A 22910-nucleotide genomic window follows, 5' to 3' on the forward strand; every position below is an offset into this window, starting at 1 on the left:
CCACCATTTTAGACCATTTAATACCAGTTAGAAGCCCTACCCGGTACTAAATGGAGCAATTTAGTACCAGGCGAAGGGCTATAACCGGTACTAAATGTCTCACCTACAAATACTTCATCTTCTCCAAACACCTAGTGGTTTCCAACAAGCCGCAATTATTCCTCCCTTCATCCCCAGCTCCACCGCCCGTCACCACCATCCCCGGCTCCATCGCTCGTCATCGTCGCCCTATCCCCGACCGCTGCCACCCCCGTCCCTGGCCGCCGTCCCCATCGTCGTCGCCCCGTCCCTGGCTCTATCATCGTCGCCCCGTCGCCGTGGAGACTACATTTTTGAGGAGCCACCGATGGCTCGTCCTCCAGGAATTCACTTAATCGCGTCATTGACTTGCCAAAAGGCGATCGAAGCAAAGGAGCAATTCCCAACATAGTAATATTCTTTCCTTCTTGTAATTAGTTTTTTCGCTACACATGAATAATTCCTAAATTTACTTACATACAATGTAGCTTATCGACAATATTAGATGGCTGAAAGATATTGTCAAAGCTCTAGGTGGTACTTCTCCTTTAGTGCAATCCGAGATAGTTGGTCCATGGAATTTTAAAAGAGTAAAAATCTCTTTTCAAGTACCTGTTCGAAAAACATAGGTCATCTGGCTGAGAGTACTAGGATAGCCCATCCCGATGATTTCAATTGCCGCATGGGGTCAATTAGCACCAAGTAGGGTAACTTTTGAAAGGAATGTTGCGGAGGCCTGCCTAGAATAGCTTAAGGATCTTGGGTACTTTGTGCCAGAATTCTCATATTTTTGAATAAAGGCACTCGAGGAGGGAGAAAGCAATATGACTAGGACTACTGAGAGGTTTTGTCAGCTGAATCAACATGACATGGTACGGAACATATCTAATCATCCTTTTTTTAATTATATTACATCTTTTAAATTTCATCACATTATTCTCTTCTTTTAGGATGTCTTTGGTCAAACCTTGGCAGCAATGAGCTTTCATGCGATTCTAGCTCAAGTCTTGGATGTGTTAAATTATAGTTACACTGATGGAAATCTGATACGCACCAGAGATTTCAAGCTCCAGGCTCATCTCACTTTCTATAGACCATTTCAGTTGACGTCATCTCCATTGTTCGAGATTTATGGTAGTGCATGCGACCGTCCTTGTAAAGCGTTAGAGTGCACTAATTCATGCTCTAGCTTATATTGAAGAAGTTCTAGACTTTAAAATTGGAGACTTAAGCTATGTGGCATATCTATATAAGCGAAGCGAATTATTAAATATGTAACATGCATGGACGTACTCCTACCGTACCCTTTTCTTATGGATTTGAACTTGTTCTCTCTAAGACCTTAAGTATTGATGTACGAACTATTGAGTATTAATGATTTGAATGGGTTGATACTTGTCATGCTTAGATTTGAATGGGTTGATATATTAATGTAATATTATTAGTAAAAGCTCCGTTGGATATGAATACGGATTAAAACAAAAGGGTAAAAAAGAAAAAGAATAAACTTTAGTACTGGTTAGTAAAACCAACTGGTACTAAACTGCCATCCGTGACTCGCAGTCTAGTACCGGTTGGGTTGACCGGTACTAAATATAGTACCGACCAAACGATACCGATCTACTACAAGGGTTACCAGACCGGTAGTTAGAAGTCGATCCTCCAATACGTAGTAGTGTTATGGCATTCTCCTCGGATATACATGTAGCTTACAACAACACCCCTTTAGGCGCTAATAAGGGGACAATTGCAGTTGCAGTTTTGGCCTAGCCTTTTAATTGTACAAGAACGTACGTATTTAGAGCGATCTGCATGCTCTTGGTAGTCTCTGTCAGGTAATTACTTTGTGGTCACTACTAGTATAATACAATAGCATAAAATTATTTTTGCTTCAACTAGCATATGCATGGTTCTCTTGTTATTTGTTCGAATACGGACGCAGCGAGGAAATTGTTTAAATTCAACTTTCTGGACTACTAATAAGGTTTTTTTATATATATATCCTAGCTAGCTTCTCAACATCTGCTTGTGGCGAGAAGACCGTGCATGTCAACCGCATGCACGGCTGACGGCGGCAGCCGGTGCAAGTGCAACTGCAAGCAGCCGGATCGAGATGGACCTGCAAACGGCGTGCGTGCATGGGCAGGTGAAGATGCCGCATGGCGTGCCAATGCAACGTGCACGGGCTGTGCTGCATGTCGGTGTGTCTTCTCTGCACGTACGTTACGTATGTACGTGTGTGAGGATATAAAGAGGGGCTCAGCCTCAGCTCATGCATGGTGCATGACTTGCATTGCGAACGGCGTGTCTACGAGGCCTTACTTCCTCCCATCCCATCCTCTACCGTACGTGCTTCCTACTCCTATATAAGCTAAGAGAGAGCTAGCTAGCGTGGCCATGTATCCTATCTCCACATTGTACACTAGCTACACAATGAATTGAACAGTAGTTCTCCATGATCGATCGATCTACCTCCACGTACGTACAGTTGCTGGCACGGCTACTGTGGACCGGTCACACACCTGGCCACTTCTGCACCCATGTATGTACTCGTCCAGCTGACATCCACATTCCGCCGTGTGCAGAAGTGGAGTGTGGATGTCCTGGACGAGTACACGCATGGGTGCATATCGTTAACGAGGGTCTAACTGTAATATGTATCCTTTGGTAAGTGAGCTTTTCCTAGCAAGTAACTGGACACTGCGTGTACAGCCATGCGCTTGCTGCACCAAGTTTCGTTTTATTAATTTTCCCTTTATTATCTTTCTTTGCTGCAAATTAAAAGAAAGGAACCAATTATATGGCAGATGAATTAATGTTTGCATTTGCAGTGGCGATCCTAGTTGATCGCATATACGGAATAGGTTGGCTCCGGCAGCTGCTTGGACGGGTGTTTGGAATAGGGGGCCAGCAGCAGCAGTCTGAGAACCACGACGACGAGGAGGGCATCCGTGGGCCGCCACCTTCGCCCAAGACCACAACACGTCAGGCAGGCCCAGGAGATCGCGATTTGGTTTTGTAATTAGGGGGGAATGCTTAAAAAACAATCATTTTTTTTTGGTAAGGACTCATATGTTATGTTATTAATGGAGCATCTATCATTACAGAAAAGGTGTCCTTTGTGACACCAATAGAGACAGACAACATATGACCTTTTCTGCAACTTCATCTGCATCAGCTGCGTCGAAGCCGGAGATGAAGCAGAGGCAGCCCCAGCACACATGTAGTGTCCGGCGACAGCAACTACCGTACCCCAGCACACGATCGAGCACAAAGTCGCTGCTGCTTCGGAATATCCATCACAGGGCTACCTGCCAACCGAATATCATCCATTCCATCCATCGAGTTCAGTACCAACTCAGGTTCACATCATCCATCAACAAGACAACGCAAAACAACTCAACGTTTTACACTCCTCCGATTCAGGAACAAGAGGAGGAAGAGACTTCTAAGTCTTAACAGTTTCCTGCTCACTTGATTGTCAGAAGCTACGTCAATTCATTCACCATGTCAACATTGTTCTACACAGTCATCTATCAGAGAACAATGGCGGAGCAGTAGCATCTCCTGCCAATTGACTTCAGACCGGTAGTCACCCAGCCACAACCGTCCTTGTACCGCTCCACCTGACCACAATTGTACAGCCCCAACAACAAAGGCTTTACTGTTAGTCACGCCACAATTGTACAGGAAATACGAAAATGATAAAAGCAGGTGTTTAAGGAATCCAAGAATCCGTATTCCAATGAAATGCAGTAGAAACATCCACGCGAGACTGCATGGTGTGGTAACAAATGATATATGCAGTAGTGACAAGAAAGCAAAAGTAATGAAAATAAGTAAACATGTCAATGCGAGGCCGATATGATAACAAACGATTATATGCAGAATTTGTCTCTAGGTGTAGGTACCTACCACATCCAAGATTGTATCTGCTTCAGCTTTCACCCCACCAAATGTGAATATCGAGCCACCAAGCACAGCTGAAGAATGGTATCCTCTGGTGTAGTTCATGGGTTCAACCATCACCCATGAAGGCATCCTTGGCTCGTACACCTCGACGGTAGCTACCATTGCTTTAGCCCCAGTATCATAACCACCAATTGAGAATCTGGAACAAAATACAAAGACCAAATTACATCGGCAAAAAGATATCATACACCCTGATGCACACCTACCTTTGATTTGCTGGGTACTACGAGTTCTACAACATTTCTTTTTAAAATGGAACATTCTATGCATCTTCAGTTCATCGTTCTAACGTACTAGAAAGAAAGAGCTACAAACTTACATCTTCTCGTTAAGCACTGCAAGCGTATGACAGCCCCTTCCTGCACTCATCATTGGGAGCATTTTCCAGTTAGGCTCCCGAGGATCAAGCCTCTCTGCAGAGCTGGCAACACACATAACAAAGTTAGCAGAAAAGTTTTCTTGCATCCTTCTCACTTGAAAGAGATAATGATTTCGCTAACATGGTAGCAATAGAGAATATGCTAATGCATATTTTGTGAAATAATTTGCTTCATTCGTATTTACACTAAGCCTTAAGCCAACACATGAGCTGCGTTTCTACCAGATCAAAACTGAACCAATCAAGTGGTAAGTACATGCAGGAAAAAGGACAGCACCTCAGGTACTGAACACCGTTGAAGCCACCAACTGCATAAATTGCACCATTAAGTGCTACACCAGCTAGAGCAAAGCGCTGAAAAACAGAGTGACAAAGTCATTGAGACTAAAAAACTCACCATATTATGCAGAGATTGATGTGTTAGAAACAAATATTTTTCCAAAAAAAGACAGTACAAGAATTGAAATGGAATCAGGAATTGTTTTGCATCATTGCAGAATTACACACTTTTCCATGAGTAGATGATTATTATTTCCCCTGGTTGTTTGTCTTAGGCAAATTTGTGTACATTCCGCTAAATGTTACAGTAGTGTACTAATATATGAGGGGTAAAAATGTTATCTAAGTTTAGACCAAATGTACACAGGAAAGTGATACTGCTACCTTTTCCAGCATAGTTTGATTCTTTATCCACTTTCCATGAGTAGGATCAAATATCTCAACGTCAGAGAAACATTGACTTCCATCTCCACCACCGAATGCATAGATTCTCCCATTAACACTAACACCAGCAAGGCTCCCCTTCTCATGAGTCAATGATGGGCATGTGATCCAGTCATCACGGCTTCGGTCATAACAGTCAACTTCATGCAAAAGATAAATGCAGAATCAGGACAGAAATTGAGATCCGACAGCTCAAGATGGAATTAAACTTAGAAACCAATAACTAACCTGTATCAAACCAGCAAGCACCATCACCACCACCAAGAACAAATATCTTGCCATTTAATGCAACAGTAGAGGCATATGACTTCCCAACAGCCATTGGTTTGAGAGGTGTTAGTATGTCCAGTGAAGGGGAAAAGGAGTCTAGTGATGGCAAAAATGAGATGCCATCAAAACCACCAACTAGATAAATGACATCTTCTGAGCCCAAACATTGTTCAACAAACTGGTTAAGTGAATCATCTAGGGTTAAAGGGTCTATTTTTGAATTCAATGTCCTCACTGTGCCCTTTAGTTCCACAATTCTTTTCAGTAACCTCTCATTCACCCCTTGTAAGTGTTGGACTTCTCGGTTGGACCAAGCCTGCATTTTGAACATAAATTAGATACGATCACCAAGAAAGATCGATTTTCTAGGACTTCAATGCTTTAGTCAATAACAAATGATATTCCTCACCAGAATTAACAAACTTAATTTAAAGTATAATCATTAGGTTAAACACTAGCTAGATGCAAGACCAATTTATAACTGTCATGCCTCTGTTCATACAGAGCCTGCACCTAACCACCTAATAATTATCTTAACAGGCCAACTAACTGATCTAATATCTCTCCAAATTCTCTTGACGTGAAGGATAGATGGGCTGGCCCTCCGGCCATCCATAACAGAAGCATAATGGGAAAAAAATCATTTCATTTGGCCCTGCCTTACTTCTTTGATTTCTAGTAAGCAAGTAGGCGTGATACCACTTGCTTTATTCTCTTGGTTCCTACTTTTAATGCCTTTTCATGCTAAAGAATATCAAGACATCTCTTATGAAGTGCAATTGCTGGTCTATGTTGTGCATATAACAATTCCTAAATTTAAGATTGCATGGTTCAGTATAACAAATGTAAGGCATTTCGAGAGGTTATAGCATATCAGAAGAGACCTGCTTCCTCTCCATCATCTCTATGCGCCCAGACAACTCTTTAACTACATCTATCAGCTGCACAAATAAAATTAGTGTGAGAAATTTGGAAATGTAGACAAGAAAAAAAAAACTCGACCTGTGGGGGGTAAGACAGCCCCCGGGTATTTTGCTAAGAAGAAGACCTTCTCACGCAGGTCGAGAAAACCCCCGAACCCCTACCCCACCCTTACACAGCAAGACTAAATGAAGTGACACAAAACAAGGATGATAACATGGGATGCCGCTATCAGCTGAGTTCAGAGTTCTAACCTTAGCTTCTGCACATGATTCAGAGTCTAATAACTGCACCAGCAAATTAGAATGCCCCAGGGAGAGCTGATTAACTTCAGCATCTAAGGTTTCTGGCAAATTAGAGTGTCCATCCAGAATTGTGCATTTGTCCTCTTGGGCATACTTACAGCTATAAGCATCGTTTTCTTCAGTCTCAGTAACATTGGCATACAGATAAGGATTCCACTGCTGCGCAGGCAAAGCTGCATGCCCTTCTAACACCCAGTTGAAGCTAAGCACTTTTCCCTGCTTATCAGAATGTTGTTGCTGTTTCATTTCAACCGCCTGGTCTGATAGTTCATGCTCCTCCCTCTCTGGTGGTGTGTCCCCACAATCCAGATCATCAAAACCATTAGAAGATTCATCACCTGAGCTTGCATGTTCCGCATCCACATCTCCTTTCCCAACTTCCTCAAATTTATTCTTCTTTACCATATCTGCATATGACTTTACAACCTTTTCTGATTTGAACTTCCCTTCATGCTTTGGTGCCCATACAGGTGATGATACTAATTCTCTCACATGCTCATCAGCCGGTGCTGCAACAGGGGTCATCCAGAAATTGTTGGGAGGAGATGGAGTAAACATATCCATCAAAACACGTGTTTGAGCATGATCCAATTCAAACTGGAAATAATGAAGCTTCTGGCCAGGGATACTGGGCGTGTTCTTCTGATAGTAGTTGGCTACAATAGCATTTCTGAACTGATTCTCTGCTAGCGGGAAACACCACACCCTTACCCGCATTGCAACCTAAACAAACAAAAGGGCATTAGCATGCACATAGAGGTCATTTCATTGAGAGTCAGTAAGAAAATGGCATTCAAAGATACAGAAAGAAGGGATTGTACCTGGGCAGGATAGCTTGTCTTTCCCTGGCCATCATTTGACCATGCATTTGATTCAGGACAGAACTTACCATTGCCAGCAGCTTCATAGATGCCATACAATTTGCGATCATCATAATTGAATAGGAAGAGAGGTAGTCCTTCCTTAATGTTTCGTACATAGGAGATATGTGCTCTTGGCAAGCCTGAAACACGACACAAGATGGTTACTACCTAACAAGTTGCTATTGTTTGGGAGGCATGGCATATCTTACCCCCTCACAGGAAAAGAAAACAGATGCATTAAAGGAGTAGCTCAGCTTTGTAGATACATAACTTAGAGAAGAGTCGTGATTAAGAGAAATCAAGAGCATACCGAAAAGTTGCCGCGAGTGACACTCTGCAATTGTATTGTTTGTGCAACCAAATATCACAGCTCCAAGATCTTGTGGTTGGAGGTTTCTTGCGGAAATGGACAGGTTTGTCGGCCTGGTGCTTTTCACAACCTGGCTCCACGAGGATTTGCTCTTCACCATTGTAACTGATGCTAGCAAGTTGAGAAACAAAAGGAAACAGATAAATAGAGTGCACTCTTCTCTGTATCTTCGGTGTTTGCATGCTTGATGCATGAGGCAAGAAAAGGTAATATTATTTGGGAACTACCGGAAACTGTAATTTTTTAAAGATGATGAAAGGACAGAGCAAAGTAGAGTACTAGAGTCACAATTACTACAGTTTGGTGTTATCAAATCAATGGCTAAGCTTGTTGTCCACTAAAGTTGAAGTAGATTCTCAGTTGCTGCACAGTATATTTGCAGACTTATTTCTGACTGACAACAAAACAAGAAGGCAACAGAATTAGGTACATCAGCATACCAAAGCGTGTGTGTGTGTTTTAACAAAAGCGTAGCAAAGTGAGGTAGCCCTTTTCTGAGATGATTTTTCATATCAAGATCATCACATCCTCTCAGCCAATTTTGCACCATTTAGTTATAATAATGTCGACTGAAGCTTAACCATGTGAAATATGGACATTACATGGTCAGGGCCTCAGGGCAGTAATAAACTTGCACATGGAGATAAAGCAAGAAACAGAGGTGGAGTCAAGAAAGAGATACGGTTGCATTTGTTGGAGATGGATTGGAGTACCAAAATCAGTTGAATCAATGCCTGAGTACTAGATGGGATCAGTACAATTTCCCAGTCCTCCCACAAGATAAGTTTTTTTTTTCTCGTGGGGCTGCAGGGCAAAATTACAGCAGGAACCAAATGAGCTGTACATGAATAAGGCACTAATAATAATTGAGCAAAGATGAGGCATGCGAAACCAATGAGGAGGCCACGGAAAAAACAAGTTGTACATGAAGGCACTGGTAATTGGGCAAAGTTGATGTATACTGTACTATTCAGCAAGGAACCGCAAACTACTTGGGGGAAGAAAAACAAGCAAGCAAACAAAAAAAAACCCTCTCCACAAAACCCTGTTCTGTTCAGGGGGGCCAGGATGAATGCCCTTCGCACATAGATGGCTGACGGCTACATACATGATACATTGCATAATCGGAGAGTATAAGGAGCGAAATCCCACCCCGAATCATGAGCGCACGCACAGGGAGCAACAATCATCAGTAACAAAGGCCGGCGGGGGCATGATCGATCGATGGATCGATACCCGCTACAGTAAGAGAAGAGCAGCCCACCCAAATTGTGGGGTTTTGCGGTCGGTGGAGCAAAAGCAAGGATGTGGGGGGGAATGCGGTTTGGGGTAGTGGTACCCTACCTTGAAATCGCTCTGCTTTTGCTGTGGTTGCTTGCTCCAAGCAGGGAAGAGGAGGAGGAACGGGGGGGCGATCGCCAACTGCACTGCACTGAAATCCTCCTGCTGGAGCGAGCGGACTGCTCCGACGAAGGGCTTGGAGGAGTGGACTGCTCCGCCTCCGGCCTCCGCTTGCGTTGTCGTGGTGATTGGTGAACAAGGGAACGAGGATTCCAAGCAAGCAAGGGCGATGGGAGAGGGGTCAAAGTAAAAAGTCTGGCTGGCAGGGTCGGGTGGGTAGAAAAGCGATGCCGCTTTTACTGCTGTGTGTGATGCGTGTCTCAGTATCCATGTCAGGAGAGAAACAACAAGGCCTGGCCCACCCGATAGCCTCACAGGCTCCTGCAAAGGAAGCGGTTTCCGTTGTGGGACCCGCAGGCCCGCTGCTACGGCCCATGGGCTAAGCCCTGCTTCAGTTTTCTCCTCCTCTTCTTTCATTACCAGCTTCTTTCTTTCTTTCTCTGTTGGGTTTGAGAACTGAATGAACTGAACGCTCAAATCCCAGGGATCAACCATAATTAACAAACCATAACACAGTCTGTCTGATTAGTCCAGCCCCATTGAGGATCATGCACAAACTGAGACTGCATTGTATACTTGTTTCCACGATTAGCATACGAGAATCAACACTGACGTATCATCCGACCCTGCATTTACATCCACATGGCAGCAATGTGATGCTGCCTTCAAAATTCCAAACCACTATGCATATGTCCATCACAACTCTCAGCAAATCAAAATAAACACAAGAACCATAAGCTCAACTGCTCAAGGCATGGCATGCACACGTCATGTGATGTTTTGCTTCAAAGTTGAGCACTGTCCTGTTTCTCCACACCTCTCTCCACATTCTCCATTGCCTGCTGCACTGTTGACACAATGACAAGGGAAAATGACGGCAGCAAAATAGAAAAACAAAAGTACAGTATAACACTCATCTCCCTAACTCAGTTATTGTAAAGCCAATGCTCCAGTGTGCACATAATTTTAGCTAGGCCAGTTCCAGTGTGCACTTCCAAAGGCTATACCTTTTTGACACATGCGGCTATAATGTCCATTAGAAAGACTTTCCTATGAGCCGGTCATCATACGACCAGAGTAAGCTTTTTAGGATAGGATCCTCTGCCGAGGCTACCCTCTTACTCACTGGTCCAACCTTAATTTGTTGCTAGACTCACTTTAGTTATTTTTTTATGTTGTTTTTAAAAGTACTCTCACTCTTCCCCGTAGAATTTGTGTATCATGATATGAATTAGTGTACATGGGGCTCATGACATCAAGGAGGGCTTAAAATCATTAGAATGAGTTAAACAAGGAAATAAAAGAAATATGCGAAATTCATAAGGTAAACAAGTTATTATCTTGGTTTATTTTATTAATAAGCTTGGGATCAAAATATGATGATGATTTGTGGGACTTGCCTTCCTCGTAGTCGGGGTCTTTTAAAGCTTCATCTTCGTAATCTGGGTCGTCAAACACGTTTCTGGAGTTGTCGTTTTCTACATAATTGTAGTATACGTAAGGAAATTAATCAAGCAAACAATCATAGCAGTACATCAAACATAAGTTAAAAGGGCAAAGTTGGGGTTTATAAGGCTTGGGTAATTTTCTAGGATTAATTTGGGATGGTTTTTCCTATTTTGGCCATATAAAATATGGACCTTTTTATTATAGAAAAAGGGATGGAGATTTATTTTAGGAGCTATAGGGTTGAGATTTGGGTAAAGATGGTATGTCTAGGCTTGAAATGGGTTCTAATCTTTTTGGTGAATTTTTGAAGGAAAGAAATAGGAAAGTGGAATTTTGGTGTACGCTAGTGGAGCTTTTTTCAATTGGCTGGAAAGGGTTGAATTTAATTTCTAACATTAATAATGTGCAAAAGGGATTTGGATGAATTTGTTGGGTTTGTGGATTTGTCTAGTATTTGTGGATAACAGTGTCTGTGCTTACTACTAAGATGGAGGTGTCTGTGCTTACTACTAAGATGGAGAAGAAATCAAGCATAGGATGGGAATGAGATTGGTACCTTGGCGGGTCTCGAGCCTCAGCCGCTGTCTTCAGTTGGGACAAGAGCGTGTCCACAAAAGTGCTTCCAATACTCGCGCCGCTATCGGTCTAGACATCTTTGATGTGGTTGCGGTAGTAGGACTCTGCTCCTCCAGCATTACCTTGCCCCCTCCTTTTGAAGTAGGAGTGGCCCCTGAGTAGGATGACAAGCTCAGGGTGAGCCCTGCTGATGTCGCCTCGATGTCAACCGCAGCATTTACAGCTTCTCCGTTGTGAACCATCACGGCCAGAATCTCAAGCACGCAATCCCACTCCTGTTGACGCAAACAGTCCTGCAAGTCATCAGCTCCAAAATTTACAGGGTAGAAGAACAAGGAGGTGAATGGAGAGATTGTTTTTGAAAGATGAGATGCATCACACATATTTACACAATGGTTGTTTCTCCAGCATCAATCCATGCATAATGTTGCATAATCAGATTGCAGTGTGGATTATGTGACCATGATAAATTTTAGAGCAGGGTGATGGCGATGGATTTTGTCACTTTGTACAATTCTGATCCAGCAGTAGCAAGGCAACAACGAGCTGTATAATGCAGTAGCAAATTTGTCACTACATCTAGATAGGAGGGAATTGCATGCGTTGGATTACGATCCAGCAGAGTCAAAGTGAAATTCAAGCATAAAACAAGTTTGGATCCACCTCTCCATGCAACAGCAGAGTTATTAATTGTTTATCCATCAATCCATAATGCTATACATTCAAATTGCAAATGGCTTGCATGGATTTTAGCACAAGGTCACTCAACAGGGTGTAACTATCTGTCTAATTTTGGTCACTTGATGCACGAATTGAATTTGTGATGGATTTCATCATCACTTGATCTACGAAATTCAGATCCAGCAGCAAGCATATTGAATGCATATACGTACATACAACACAGAGATTGAATTGGTAGCTGGCTGGTACATCTAAGCTAGCACCAACCCGGCCATGAAGCAGTAAGGAGGGCAGTGCGTGCAATGCAATCGATGCTACGCAAGCAGTGCAACGGAGGAACGCAATTCCACGCAGCTTGCATGGCACCGCATGCACGAAGAGAAATATGCAATCACCTGCCGCTGCCTTCGTCGTCGTCAGCCATCCAGGGGGCCTGCGCTCGGTAGCCCCTGCTGCAAATCCCGTCAGGTGGCGATCATCCTCTCCGTCCGGCCAACTGCTACGCCAACAACAATATTAATGCAGATGAGTCAAACAATATATATAATCCGCCACATGATCGAAGAAGCACGTACGACATCTGAGAGGGGGAGGGGGAGAGAGAAGAGCTAGAGAGAGGAGAGAGATTGATCATCTCGAGACGCACGCCGGACGGACGCGATCGATCAGCAGGAGAGTCGAGGACGACGAGCGGCGGCGGTGCCGTGCGTGGTTTGATTTAATTGTTCGTAACTCTTTTAAAACCGTTTATACCGTTATGTTCCTTATGTACAAAATAAGACCAGGATTGAGTATATTTAGAAATTATTTTACGTAACTGTCAACTTATGGTGTATATATACTACCAACTTATATATCAAGTATGTAGCAGACTATTTGACAACTTATATGGAGACAATTTAACAAATTATGCAGAGATCATGTATCAACTTATTTATAGATTATGTAGCAACTTATATTGCATGTCTAATGTCGTTGATCAAAGTTATACAGAGACAAATGTAACAACTTAGATAAAGGTTGTGTACACCACTTTCGCGTAGCTAAAATAACAATTCATGTAAAGATAATGTAGCAACTTATGTAGATACTTCATGTAGGTAATGGCATTGGATTCAAAATTATTCACGTAGAAACTTACATGTAAAGTTTGTTTGGAGGTTTGAATATAAGTTGCTACAACTTGATACAGACCATAATATAAGTTGACATTCCGTAAAATTAATCCAAAACATATGTATCATGGATCTTGTCTTATAGATTTCATCGTAACTAACAGGACGGTGCAATCAGATTTGAAAACGGTCACTCCATAAGAAAATTATGACATTTCAAAACTTCAAGCACAATTAGCATATTTATTCATCCTCATGTCCACAGGCCACGCGGGATCATGAGCGCTTGCGCAAGCACATGGGCCAGGCAGATAAAGCCTCAGTCGCCACAGGCCGCGGGCCGTGAGGGTCGCGCCCTACGACGTGAGCGCGACCCCACACGAGGAGGCTTTTTTCTTCCAAGAAAATTAGAATGACTTCCAATTTGAAATGATTTCTTCCAATATATATGAATTAAACCGGTAATGTTTCTTGATGAATTTAATGCCTGTAGAGGTACACAGCTAGGCTGTGGTGATAACAAATGATATGGATTGGTACATGAATATTCCAAAATAGTTAATCAGCACCAGGTAAGCAGATGATGGATGACCAAAACTTGAATCTGCAAGTGTTAATAATGCTCTGAGTGCCCTCCCCCTCCCCTTCAGCAGAGTGGGAGGTCCGGTGGAGGTGCCTCGAGAGACTGCAGCTCCCCAACGCCGTCCTCCACGAGGAACGCCATGGCGAGTCCCCAGGTGATGTGCACGTCCAGATGGCAGTGCATCAGCCACACCCCCGGGTTGTCCGCCACGAACCGGATCACGGCCCACCCGTTCACCGGCACGCCCACCGTGTTCCTCATCGGCGGGTCGTCCAGGTTGAACTTGGCGGTGTCGGTGGCGGCGTCAAAGTTGCCGAATCCCTCGGCCAGGATGTAGAAGTCGTAGCCGTGGATGTGGATGGGGTGGTTCTCGCCGGCGAAGATGTTGGTGCCCTGGAGCACCAGCTGCACGGCGGCGCCGTACTTGAGCCTGTACACCTTGGTGCCGGGCGCCGGCTGCCACAGCGCGCGGCTCACGTTCTGCGCCGTGTAGTCGAACTGCACCGGCGGGTTCGCCGGGAAGTCGGCGGTGAACACGCCCTGCTGCGCTCCGCCGTAGTGCGCCTGCAGGATGGACACGGTGGACGGCAGCACGAAGGAGACGTTGTTCATGCTCGCCGCGAACCGCGTGTTGTTGGGCCCGCCGCAGGTCTGCCCCCTGGAGCAGTTGAACAGCCCGACGCCCACAGTGAAGAAGAGGTTCTCGTCCACGCGCGACGGGAGCTCCGCCTTGCGCAGGCCGCGCAGGTTCGTCGTGAACGTCGTCGCCGTCGCCGTGTCGTTGTACGCCGGGAGCGTCGGCATGGCGGGGCTCCTGCTGCCGCTGGAGGAGGAGGAGGAGTAGTCGAAGATGGCGGTGGTGGTGGTGTTGTCGAAGGGGACACCCTGGGCGCTGGCGTAGGCGCGGGCGGCGAGGTAGTACCGGCCGGGCGGCTGGTCGAAGGTGACGAGGACGTCTGTGGTCTGGCCGGGGGCGATCATGAGCACCGACGTGGAGTAGGGCTTGGTGTAGGAGGCGTCGGCGCCCACGACGGTCATGGTGTGGCCGGCGAGGGAGACGAAGAGCTCCGTGTTGAGTGCGGCGTTGATGAAGCGCAGCAGGTTCGTCTCGCCGGACTTCACCGGGAACGTGGTCGTGTCCTTGGACGAGCACCTGTAGAGGTCGCCGGGCTGGCCGTTGACGGTGAGGGCGTCGGAGATGTTGGGCGCCGCGCCGGTGCGGGTGGCCGTGCGGACCACGTCGATGGGGTTCATGTCCCACCATTCCCCTGCACGCACGGTCCCATGAGCCATGGCATTATTGGTAAATCCGTTGAAACACAGTTTTAATCACCACTAAGAAAAAAACGTTTGTACATGTTCGGTTTCTTATGTCAAATCCGTTGAATTCTTTGTCAAAGATGACCGTGCATTACTTCTACGGAATTTTGCTAAACTAATTTTAGTAAGGATTTATGTAGCTTCATTACCTTTTTCAAACATTGTGGCAATCCTGATTTTGATTGACAATAGATGATGAATAAAGTTTTAGAATGTGCTTAGTTTTTCCTTCTTCTGAAGGAAGACTAGTCTCATCAAAACCCAAGGTTATAGAAGGGGTACATGCATGCATGTTAGGCCTATTGTGGAATGTGGGCCATAATAACAGCCAGCCCAAAGAAAAGTAAGCAGCCTAATGATGCAATTTTGATTATGCAGCTTGAAAAGTAGTAGATGGTAAGCAAAATAAAGACCTATGCAGATGAATTTAGTCTACAAAGCCCTTTTGGAAGGAAGGGAAATTATTTCAGTTTCAGGCAACTGAAGCTGCTCTTGTTCCAAATGAGCTGAGACAACTCTGAAACAAGTTGTTTGCCTTTCGGAACGCTTCAGAGGCAAGTATAACCTTTTTATTTTTTTGCATTGGCAGCTGATGAACTTATTGTTGATGAACGAAGAAATGTACTAACATTAGCATAGGCAAGGTGCCTTATTCGTCCTTACAGTATGCGTCGATCTAGTGACCCACTAGGGGACATATTTTTTGGTATGAGAGTTGTTGGACCCCACAAGTCAGTGGCACGGCTCATGAGTGCAACTAAAGAAGGATCTCGCATGAGATACGTACTCCATGAGAATCTTTTTGGACGCCCGTCAATCACGATTTTTTTTCCCTTTTCGTAGGAAGTCTCGATGATGTTTACTACTTTGTGACAGATCCAACGTAACATGATGACGATGCATGTTTGACTCTGATGCACCTAGCTAATTAAGCTAGTAATCAAGCAGCAAGCTGTTATCATCAACCAACAAAGTAACAGAATGATAACACTGACTAACATGCGGGAAAAGAGAAAAAGGAAATGCTAATCATCTCTATTCTCTTCTATATTCTCTCTGGCCCACACCACAAGCTTGCAATTGGACTGAGCTTAGGTTAGTTGGTGGGAGATGCCAGATGCGGGTGTTGCACACTTTTCGGTAGCTAGGTCGAAGCCTGATTATTTTATTTTTTTCAACTCGAATTTCAGTGCATACTCCTTGCCAATATTAAAGCTACGATATTTAAGACAAGCTAATTAGTAAAAAAATGAACCAACTAGTTTATCATAAACATCGTATATTTAAGAACGTAGATAGTACTAGCTGTGTCGATCGAAGTTTTTACTTGTTAATTTGGGGAAGAAATGAGAGTGAGGGTACATTTTGTGCAAGAGTTTTGACCTGTGTATGCAATTATTGGACATGAGCATACATACACAGCAACTAGTGAAATGCAGTAAAAATTCAGTAGCGGCACAGCACCAATGACGGCCATCATGTCCAGCATACCAATGGCGGTCTAATAGGATGATCAAGTATGGTAAAGAAGAGTGATCCATACACCTAGCTTGAGATTGAGTGGCATGATCCATCCAGGCCAGTGTGTATGTATAATATAATTGAAAACGACGTACTCGTACGTACCTAGCAGGATGGGGATCTCCCTCGCGGGGGGCTCGCCGGCGGCGTCGAAGGGGTATGCGGTGACGCCGGCGCGGGGGCGGATGATGAGGGCGCCGTGGACGGTGGCGCGGAGCCACGAGCTGTGGGCGTGCCACCACAGCGTGCCTTCCTGCCCGGCGACGGTGAAGCGGTAGGTGTAGCTCTGCCCCGGCCGGATGGGGCACTGCGTCACGTACTCGGGGCCGTCGGACCATCCCGTCCGCATCTGCCGCACGCCGTGCCAGTGCACCGTCACGTTGTACCTCCCACGGTTGATGACCCGGACGATGAGGGAGTCTCCCTCGTCGATCTCCAACGCCGGCCCCGGGAACTGCCCGTTCACCGTCATGATGCTGTGCTCCCGGCACAGCCGCGTCACCGACGCCTCCTGGATCTGCACCGTCATGTGTCATACAGAGTACAGGCATGCGTGGCAATTGGCTAGGTAGGCATGCAACTGGAACTACTCTCTTCGTTCCAAATTGCAGGTTGTTTTAGTTCTTTTAGATTCATAGATATTATTATGCATCTAAACATGCACTATATCTAGATGCATAATAATATCTATGAACCTAAAAAAACTAAAATGACCTACAATTTGAAACGGAGAGAGTAACCATATAGTAATTAACATGATGATCGACTATATTAACTCAGAGAGATCGATTACCACAAACTCATGGTACTGCTCCTTGGCGATGGCCGGCTGTATCGTCAGGGAGGACCAGAGGAGGAGAGGGAGGGTGATCAAGAGCAGCGAGGAGGAGCAGAACGGCATGCTACTTGAGCTTGACATGCCGCCGGATGCTCGCATTTCTTCAGCTTGAGCCTTCCAATTGCTTATGCAAGCGACCAAGGCTCTCTCTCTCTTTATATAGCTAGGAGCAGGTGGAGGAGGTGCAGAGCTGATCAGCAGAGATGAGGGGCAAAAGATCCTGGCTAGCAGCTACAAAGTCATAGACAGCGGTGGTTTTCTGGTTGGCATTATTAGGTCCTCAAGCGATCCTGTTGTTGGCGAACAAATGCATGCCTGGCCTCTTCTTTTGACACTCACATTTGCTTTCTCTTTCTGACCTTCATCTCGTTTCATGCATGATCCGTTATTCAACGTGCATGCCACTGACACTAACAAGCACACTCCAGTTGCTACAACCACTGCTGCATTCTATGTGTGTTTCCATTTCAACCTCAGAAACACTTTTCCTAGTGATGGTAACTTGGCTAACTAGCATCCTTTTTGGTCAGCTAATAACTACCTAGTAATGTCAAGAATCTCTACTCTATTTTTGCCTGCTAATGTAATTGTCTGATCATGCCTCCATCTCCATCACGAGTCTAGTACATTTTCCTCTGCATATGAAGATGGAGCTTCGTCCCTCAAAGGCCAGCTGAAGCATCATAATAACAGAACTTTCCAAACAGTAACGAATGCGTGTGGCCTTGTATTATTTGCAAGCTCTTTTCCGGAAAGGAAACAGAGGACATACATACTCTACCATCTACTGTTGCATACTTGCATCATACACAAACTTTTGGCAAGATGACTCCTGTGATCATGCTTCCATCACGACTTTACTTCTCCTCTCCTCTGGACATCCTCAAGGACAGGCTGAAACATCATAAAAAATATAAGAATAAGATAGAGCCTAGCTGCAGTCTGCAGGATCAATGAGTATGGCATTGGTCGGTAGGTCTTATCCTGAACAAGGAAACTACAAAGGTACTCTTCAATCATCTAATGTTGCATCATATCATGGATTGGCTTCAATGTCCACGCTGTGTGCATATCCGTATTATTACTTCTTTGTGTACATGGATGAGAACCTGTCATCGTTGATGGAACTTGATCACCTATATACTAGATAGCTGAATCAGATCCAGAACCAACACGCATCAACTTCACCATTTGGAATTTCATTCCACATCAAATCGAACGTGATAGGCTAAGTACTTGAATGTTTAAAAATGAAACAGAGAAAGCAACCTCATGTTCATTTCTCAATCAGGCAGAGCTCCAAAAGCCAAATGTTTAGGCATACTCTACAAGCAGACCCATGGTTAGCAGTATGTTTTCAACATTTCAATTCATCAGAAAAATAGATATATATCCTAACCAAGGATCATAGAGCTGTCTGCAACTTGCATTTTAGCATTACCATTTTGCATCACATGCTTATCATCACAAACTATGCCGAGCATGTTTCCATTAGGATAATCATTATGCATGAATTAAGGAATCATAGCCGGTGGGGACACTAGTCCTGCAAATGTTTCCACTTGCAACAAAGGTTGCTTAGCTTTTGTTTCATTTTGCTAGAACCAAACACTTAGTTCCTGCATCAGCCTTTTTTCGCATCCAAATTCCCATGAAAACAATGAGGTGAGGTCACTAACAACTTTCTTTTATCCTTTTGACTAACAAATCTCTGTGTATCCATTCTTCCCGAGCATCACTAACTGAATCTTTACTTTGACAAGGGTTGTTAATCTCGCACTGCCAAATTTCACATGGAAGTATAACTACACTGTTTGACCATAATGACATTTCTATTCTATGTTGCAAGGATCAAAAGTGCATCACTACATCTAGATTGTCTCCTTTTTGTTGCTTGCACCACTGACCCAAGTAACCAAGATGTGACGTATAATAAGCTGACCTCGTTATGTACTGAGATAAAGTAAAAAAAATTGCTTCATTGATTATGCCTGTACTAATGTATTTTAACCATAGAGGAATTTTCAGTACGAATTTTTGACTTTTGGGTAATCAGAACAAAACTTAGTTTAAACAGTTAAACAGTGCTAAAAGCTCTATTGCTCTTCTGTAATATGAAAACAAATTATTGTTCAAATAGTATATTTTTGCCAGACTTTGACACTGTAGGGTTCTCAAATACTTGTTCCATCAAATGATTCATGTGCATGAGCCTGTGGTTGGCAGAAGTACAACAAGAAGCGTGCTGTGTGCTAACCACCACATACTGTTCATGGATTCAGTAGGCAGCAAGTACCCCATCTGTTCTAGCTTCAGACGGTTTCTTGCAATTCAAGGCAGTCTAAAGTCAAATGGAAAGAACAGCAAGAATCTTGAGGAGGAAGGAAGAAATGCAATTTGTCATAAAAGGAAGAGATTTGCTTGGTGGCAAAGAGCTCAAAGAAATATTTTAATCCAAGGCTGGGATATAGCTCGCTGCTAATTTGGAGGCATCTAACAACTCTTGTGCTCCACTACTTGTCCTTCAAAAACTGAAAAGATGTTTCACATGCTGGTGTGCAAGCGTATCAGGCCCCATTGTTTCCTTCAACTTCCATCTATAAGTAAAAAAAGAAAAAGAAAAAGAAAAGTAGAACTGATTTCATGGCATGGGATGGTGCTTCTTAGATAAAGCTCAAGAACTACGATACGATTTCTCATATTTTGAGGCCATGTTTAGTTACCCCCAACTTCCAACTTTGACACTATGCAAAAAGAAGATTCCCCATCACATCAAACTTGCGGTACATGCATGGAGTACTAAATGTAGACGAAATTAAAAACTAATTGCACAGTTTTATTGTACTTTGCGAGACGAATCTTTTGAGCCTAATTAGTCAATATTTGGACAATAATTCACAAATACAAACGAAACGCTACAGTGTGCTACAGTGCTAGCACAGTAATTTTGCATCTTCCAAATTGGCCAACTAAACAAGGCAGTTTTAGTACTGCTGGAATGACCAAGCTTAAATCTGGACTTTGTTGGCGATGGAATGAAGATTTGACTTGTGAGACAAATCTCCAAGAAACAAAGAATATGCCCACAGTCCCAGTGAAATAATGCTAGTGATTAGTTGAAACACCTGAAGCTTATTATAATGAGTCACATGTTTAGCAATAAGTAGAAAGCCAAAGAGTTGTGCAGTTTTTGCAACCAACAAGCAAAAGGTAACCTTTCTGAACCTTTTAAATTGGAAATAATTGAAGCAAAAGAATCCTTAAATAGCATCTGTACAGCAATAATTTGTACGGCATTGAAAGTTTGATGCAATGATATTGCCCCATTTCTTTGAACCTGTGATCGACTGGCAAGTCTTGATGACATCTTTTGTGCGGTCTATTGCATTGGAATGCCAGAATTGGTCCACAGCATTGCATATCTCCATGTGGTTTCGAATGACCAAAGCCTTTGTGCGTTTTAAGCTTGTGCTTTGTGAACAATTCTTATGTGCTTTGTGATCAGCCAGCTTAATAGCAGTTGGTGGAAATTTGAGTAGCTGCTGCTGCTAACATGAAGATACTAAACAACATGAAGAAATAACAGTTTAGGGTTAGGGAGAGATGATCAGCCAGCTTAATAGCTAGCAGGGGAGCACAAAGTAGCAAGCAATATTCGTGCATTATTTCATTTGCTCATATCTCATTGGTGAGAACAAAAGTCGTTTTATAGGTCGTTCGTTTTCTCTTCTTCAGGGAACAACCAAGCAACTACTTCTGAACCTCACATTGCAAGACAAAGAATGTAGGTAAGATGGTCGGCGCAGGTGATTGATTGTAGTGTACAAATGGCACGAGTCGACCTAGTTTGTTGATAGCACGAAATTGGTCACGCTGATAGCCTTGAGACTGAAAGCCATTCATCGGCAGTAACAGATTAAGGACATGTTTGGTTCTAGAAGCTAAACTTTAGCCCTATCACATCGGATGTTTGATACTAATTAGAGTATTAAATATAGGCTAATTATAAAACTAATTGCATAGATGGAGGCTAATTCGCGAGACGAATCTATTAAGCCTAATTAGTCCATGATTTGATAATGTGGTACTACAGTAACCATTTGCTAATGATGGATTAATTAGACTTAATAGATTCGTCTCGTGAATTACCCAGGGTTTCTGCAATTAGTTTTATAATAAGCTCATATTTAGTCCTCCTAATTAGTATCCGAATATTCGATATGACAAGGGCAAACTTTAGCTCCTAGTATCCAAACAGCCTCTAAGCTCAAATCTGAATATCTCACCAAACAGAAACAGCCTGCAGTGATAGATAGATAGATTCGGTTGGGTGGATAAGTTGTTTAAGTTGACCGGTGTACTTAGAATCCACAGCTTAGGGCAGCCACGACGAAGAGGAAAGACCTGTATGATCCAGCTCACCATTGTACAAGAGGAAAGACCTATATGATCCAGCTCACCATTGTACAAGTAGTTCATATAGCAATCCACCTTATAGTTAGGTAAGCGCACCTGCAACACTTATAGAAAGTAAACTTTATATAACTTCTTCATGTCATCTATAGACAATGTTTATAGAGTAGTCATCCAACAAACTTAGGTGGTGTTTGGATACGAGGTGCTAAACTTTAACAGTGTCACATTGGATGTTTGGATGCTAATTAGGAGGGCTAAACATGAGCTAATTATAAAACTAATTGCAGAACCCTGTGCTAATTCGCGAGACGAATCTAGTAAGCCTAATTAATCCATCATTAGCAAATGGTTACTGTAGCACCACATTGTCAAATCATGGACTAATTAAGTTTAATAGATTCGTCTCGCGAATTATACTCCATCTATATGTGACAGGTGTTCCCAAACAAACACCCCCTTACTTACTGTAACATTTGTCCCTCAATTTAGTGGACCCCACGTGTCAGAAGTTTTTTATTTCCTCCTCTCACTCTCTCCCCCTCTTCCTCGTCTCCCTCGTGCCGGCGAACAGGCGGCGGCGCCTCTCCTCCTGGCCGGCGGACTGGCGGCGGCGTCCCTCCTCCGCCCGCGGTGGCTCGGCCGACCGGCGGCGCAGCTCCTCCGCCTCCGCGGCGCCCCATGGCCGCGGCCCCTCCGTCTCCTCCGCTGCAGGTTCGCAGGCCGTGGCCTTGCCTCCGACGTCCGCGAGCTCCTCCGCGCGCCGGTGTGGCCAAGCTCGGGCGGATGCGCCGGCAGAGCCCCACGTGCGAGCCGCACGACCCCTGCCTCGCTCGCACCTGCGCCCTGCCGAGACCGAGCTAGCGTTCGATTGGAGGGAGGGGAGAGGTGAGGGGACCGAGCGACGCCCCGGAGCAGTGGCTGCCGATGGCCGCGCCCCTTCTCGCGCCCGGTGGCCGTGGTTCTCCCCCCGCTGGAGCCGGCGCACCTCCTCCCCGCGATGGAGCTCCGGCGGCAAAACATGCGCGCGGATCGTGTTTAGTCGAGGATTCGACCACGTGATGCTGCTACAGTAATGCTAATCGTGAATTAATTAAGTTTAATAGGTTCGTATCTCTCGATTAACCTTCGTCCGTACAATTGATTTTATAATTTCCTCCTAATCACGTCTAAATATTTGATAGGATAGGAT

At 44.3% G+C, this 22910-nt stretch overlaps 2 protein-coding genes and 1 long non-coding RNA gene across 5 annotated transcripts; 1 reads left to right on the plus strand and 2 right to left on the minus strand.

The window, feature by feature from the left end:
- Positions 1 to 2132: 2132 nt before the first annotated feature.
- LOC117866208 (uncharacterized) lies at positions 2133 to 3744 on the plus strand. The gene is made up of 2 exons (XR_011899072.1): positions 2133 to 2685; positions 2850 to 3744. It is a non-coding gene; the product is annotated as an uncharacterized lncRNA (long non-coding RNA).
- Positions 3327 to 9469, minus strand: LOC117866206 (uncharacterized). Of its 3 annotated transcripts, XM_034750364.2 has the most exons (12): positions 9166 to 9469; positions 8535 to 8625; positions 7762 to 7932; positions 7410 to 7591; positions 6538 to 7311; positions 6247 to 6303; positions 5321 to 5678; positions 5033 to 5232; positions 4647 to 4723; positions 4310 to 4411; positions 3934 to 4129; positions 3327 to 3644 (listed from the first exon to the last, which is right to left on the minus strand). In XM_034750364.2, the coding sequence occupies exons 3-12, from the start codon at positions 7919 to 7921 to the stop codon at positions 3555 to 3557; spliced, it is 2196 nt and encodes a 731-aa protein (XP_034606255.1). In that variant the 5' UTR covers positions 7922 to 7932; positions 8535 to 8625; positions 9166 to 9469; the 3' UTR covers positions 3327 to 3554. The 3 variants fall into 3 exon arrangements, with proteins under 3 accessions (XP_034606255.1, XP_034606254.1, XP_034606253.1); XM_034750363.2 differs by lacking the exon at positions 8535 to 8625 and having other exon boundaries at positions 7762 to 7926; positions 9166 to 9468; XM_034750362.2 differs by lacking the exon at positions 8535 to 8625 and having other exon boundaries at positions 9166 to 9467.
- Positions 9470 to 13456: 3987 nt separating this feature from the next.
- Positions 13457 to 17647, minus strand: LOC117866667 (putative laccase-17). The gene is made up of 3 exons (XM_034750943.2): positions 17261 to 17647; positions 16573 to 16984; positions 13457 to 14894 (listed from the first exon to the last, which is right to left on the minus strand). The coding sequence occupies exons 1-3, from the start codon at positions 17402 to 17404 to the stop codon at positions 13690 to 13692; spliced, it is 1761 nt and encodes a 586-aa protein (XP_034606834.1). The 5' UTR covers positions 17405 to 17647; the 3' UTR covers positions 13457 to 13689.
- Between the last annotated feature and the right edge of the window lie 5263 nt (positions 17648 to 22910).

This window comes from Setaria viridis, chromosome 8, assembly GCF_005286985.2.
Source record: "Setaria viridis chromosome 8, Setaria_viridis_v4.0, whole genome shotgun sequence".
Classification (NCBI taxonomy): domain Eukaryota; kingdom Viridiplantae; phylum Streptophyta; class Magnoliopsida; order Poales; family Poaceae; genus Setaria; species Setaria viridis.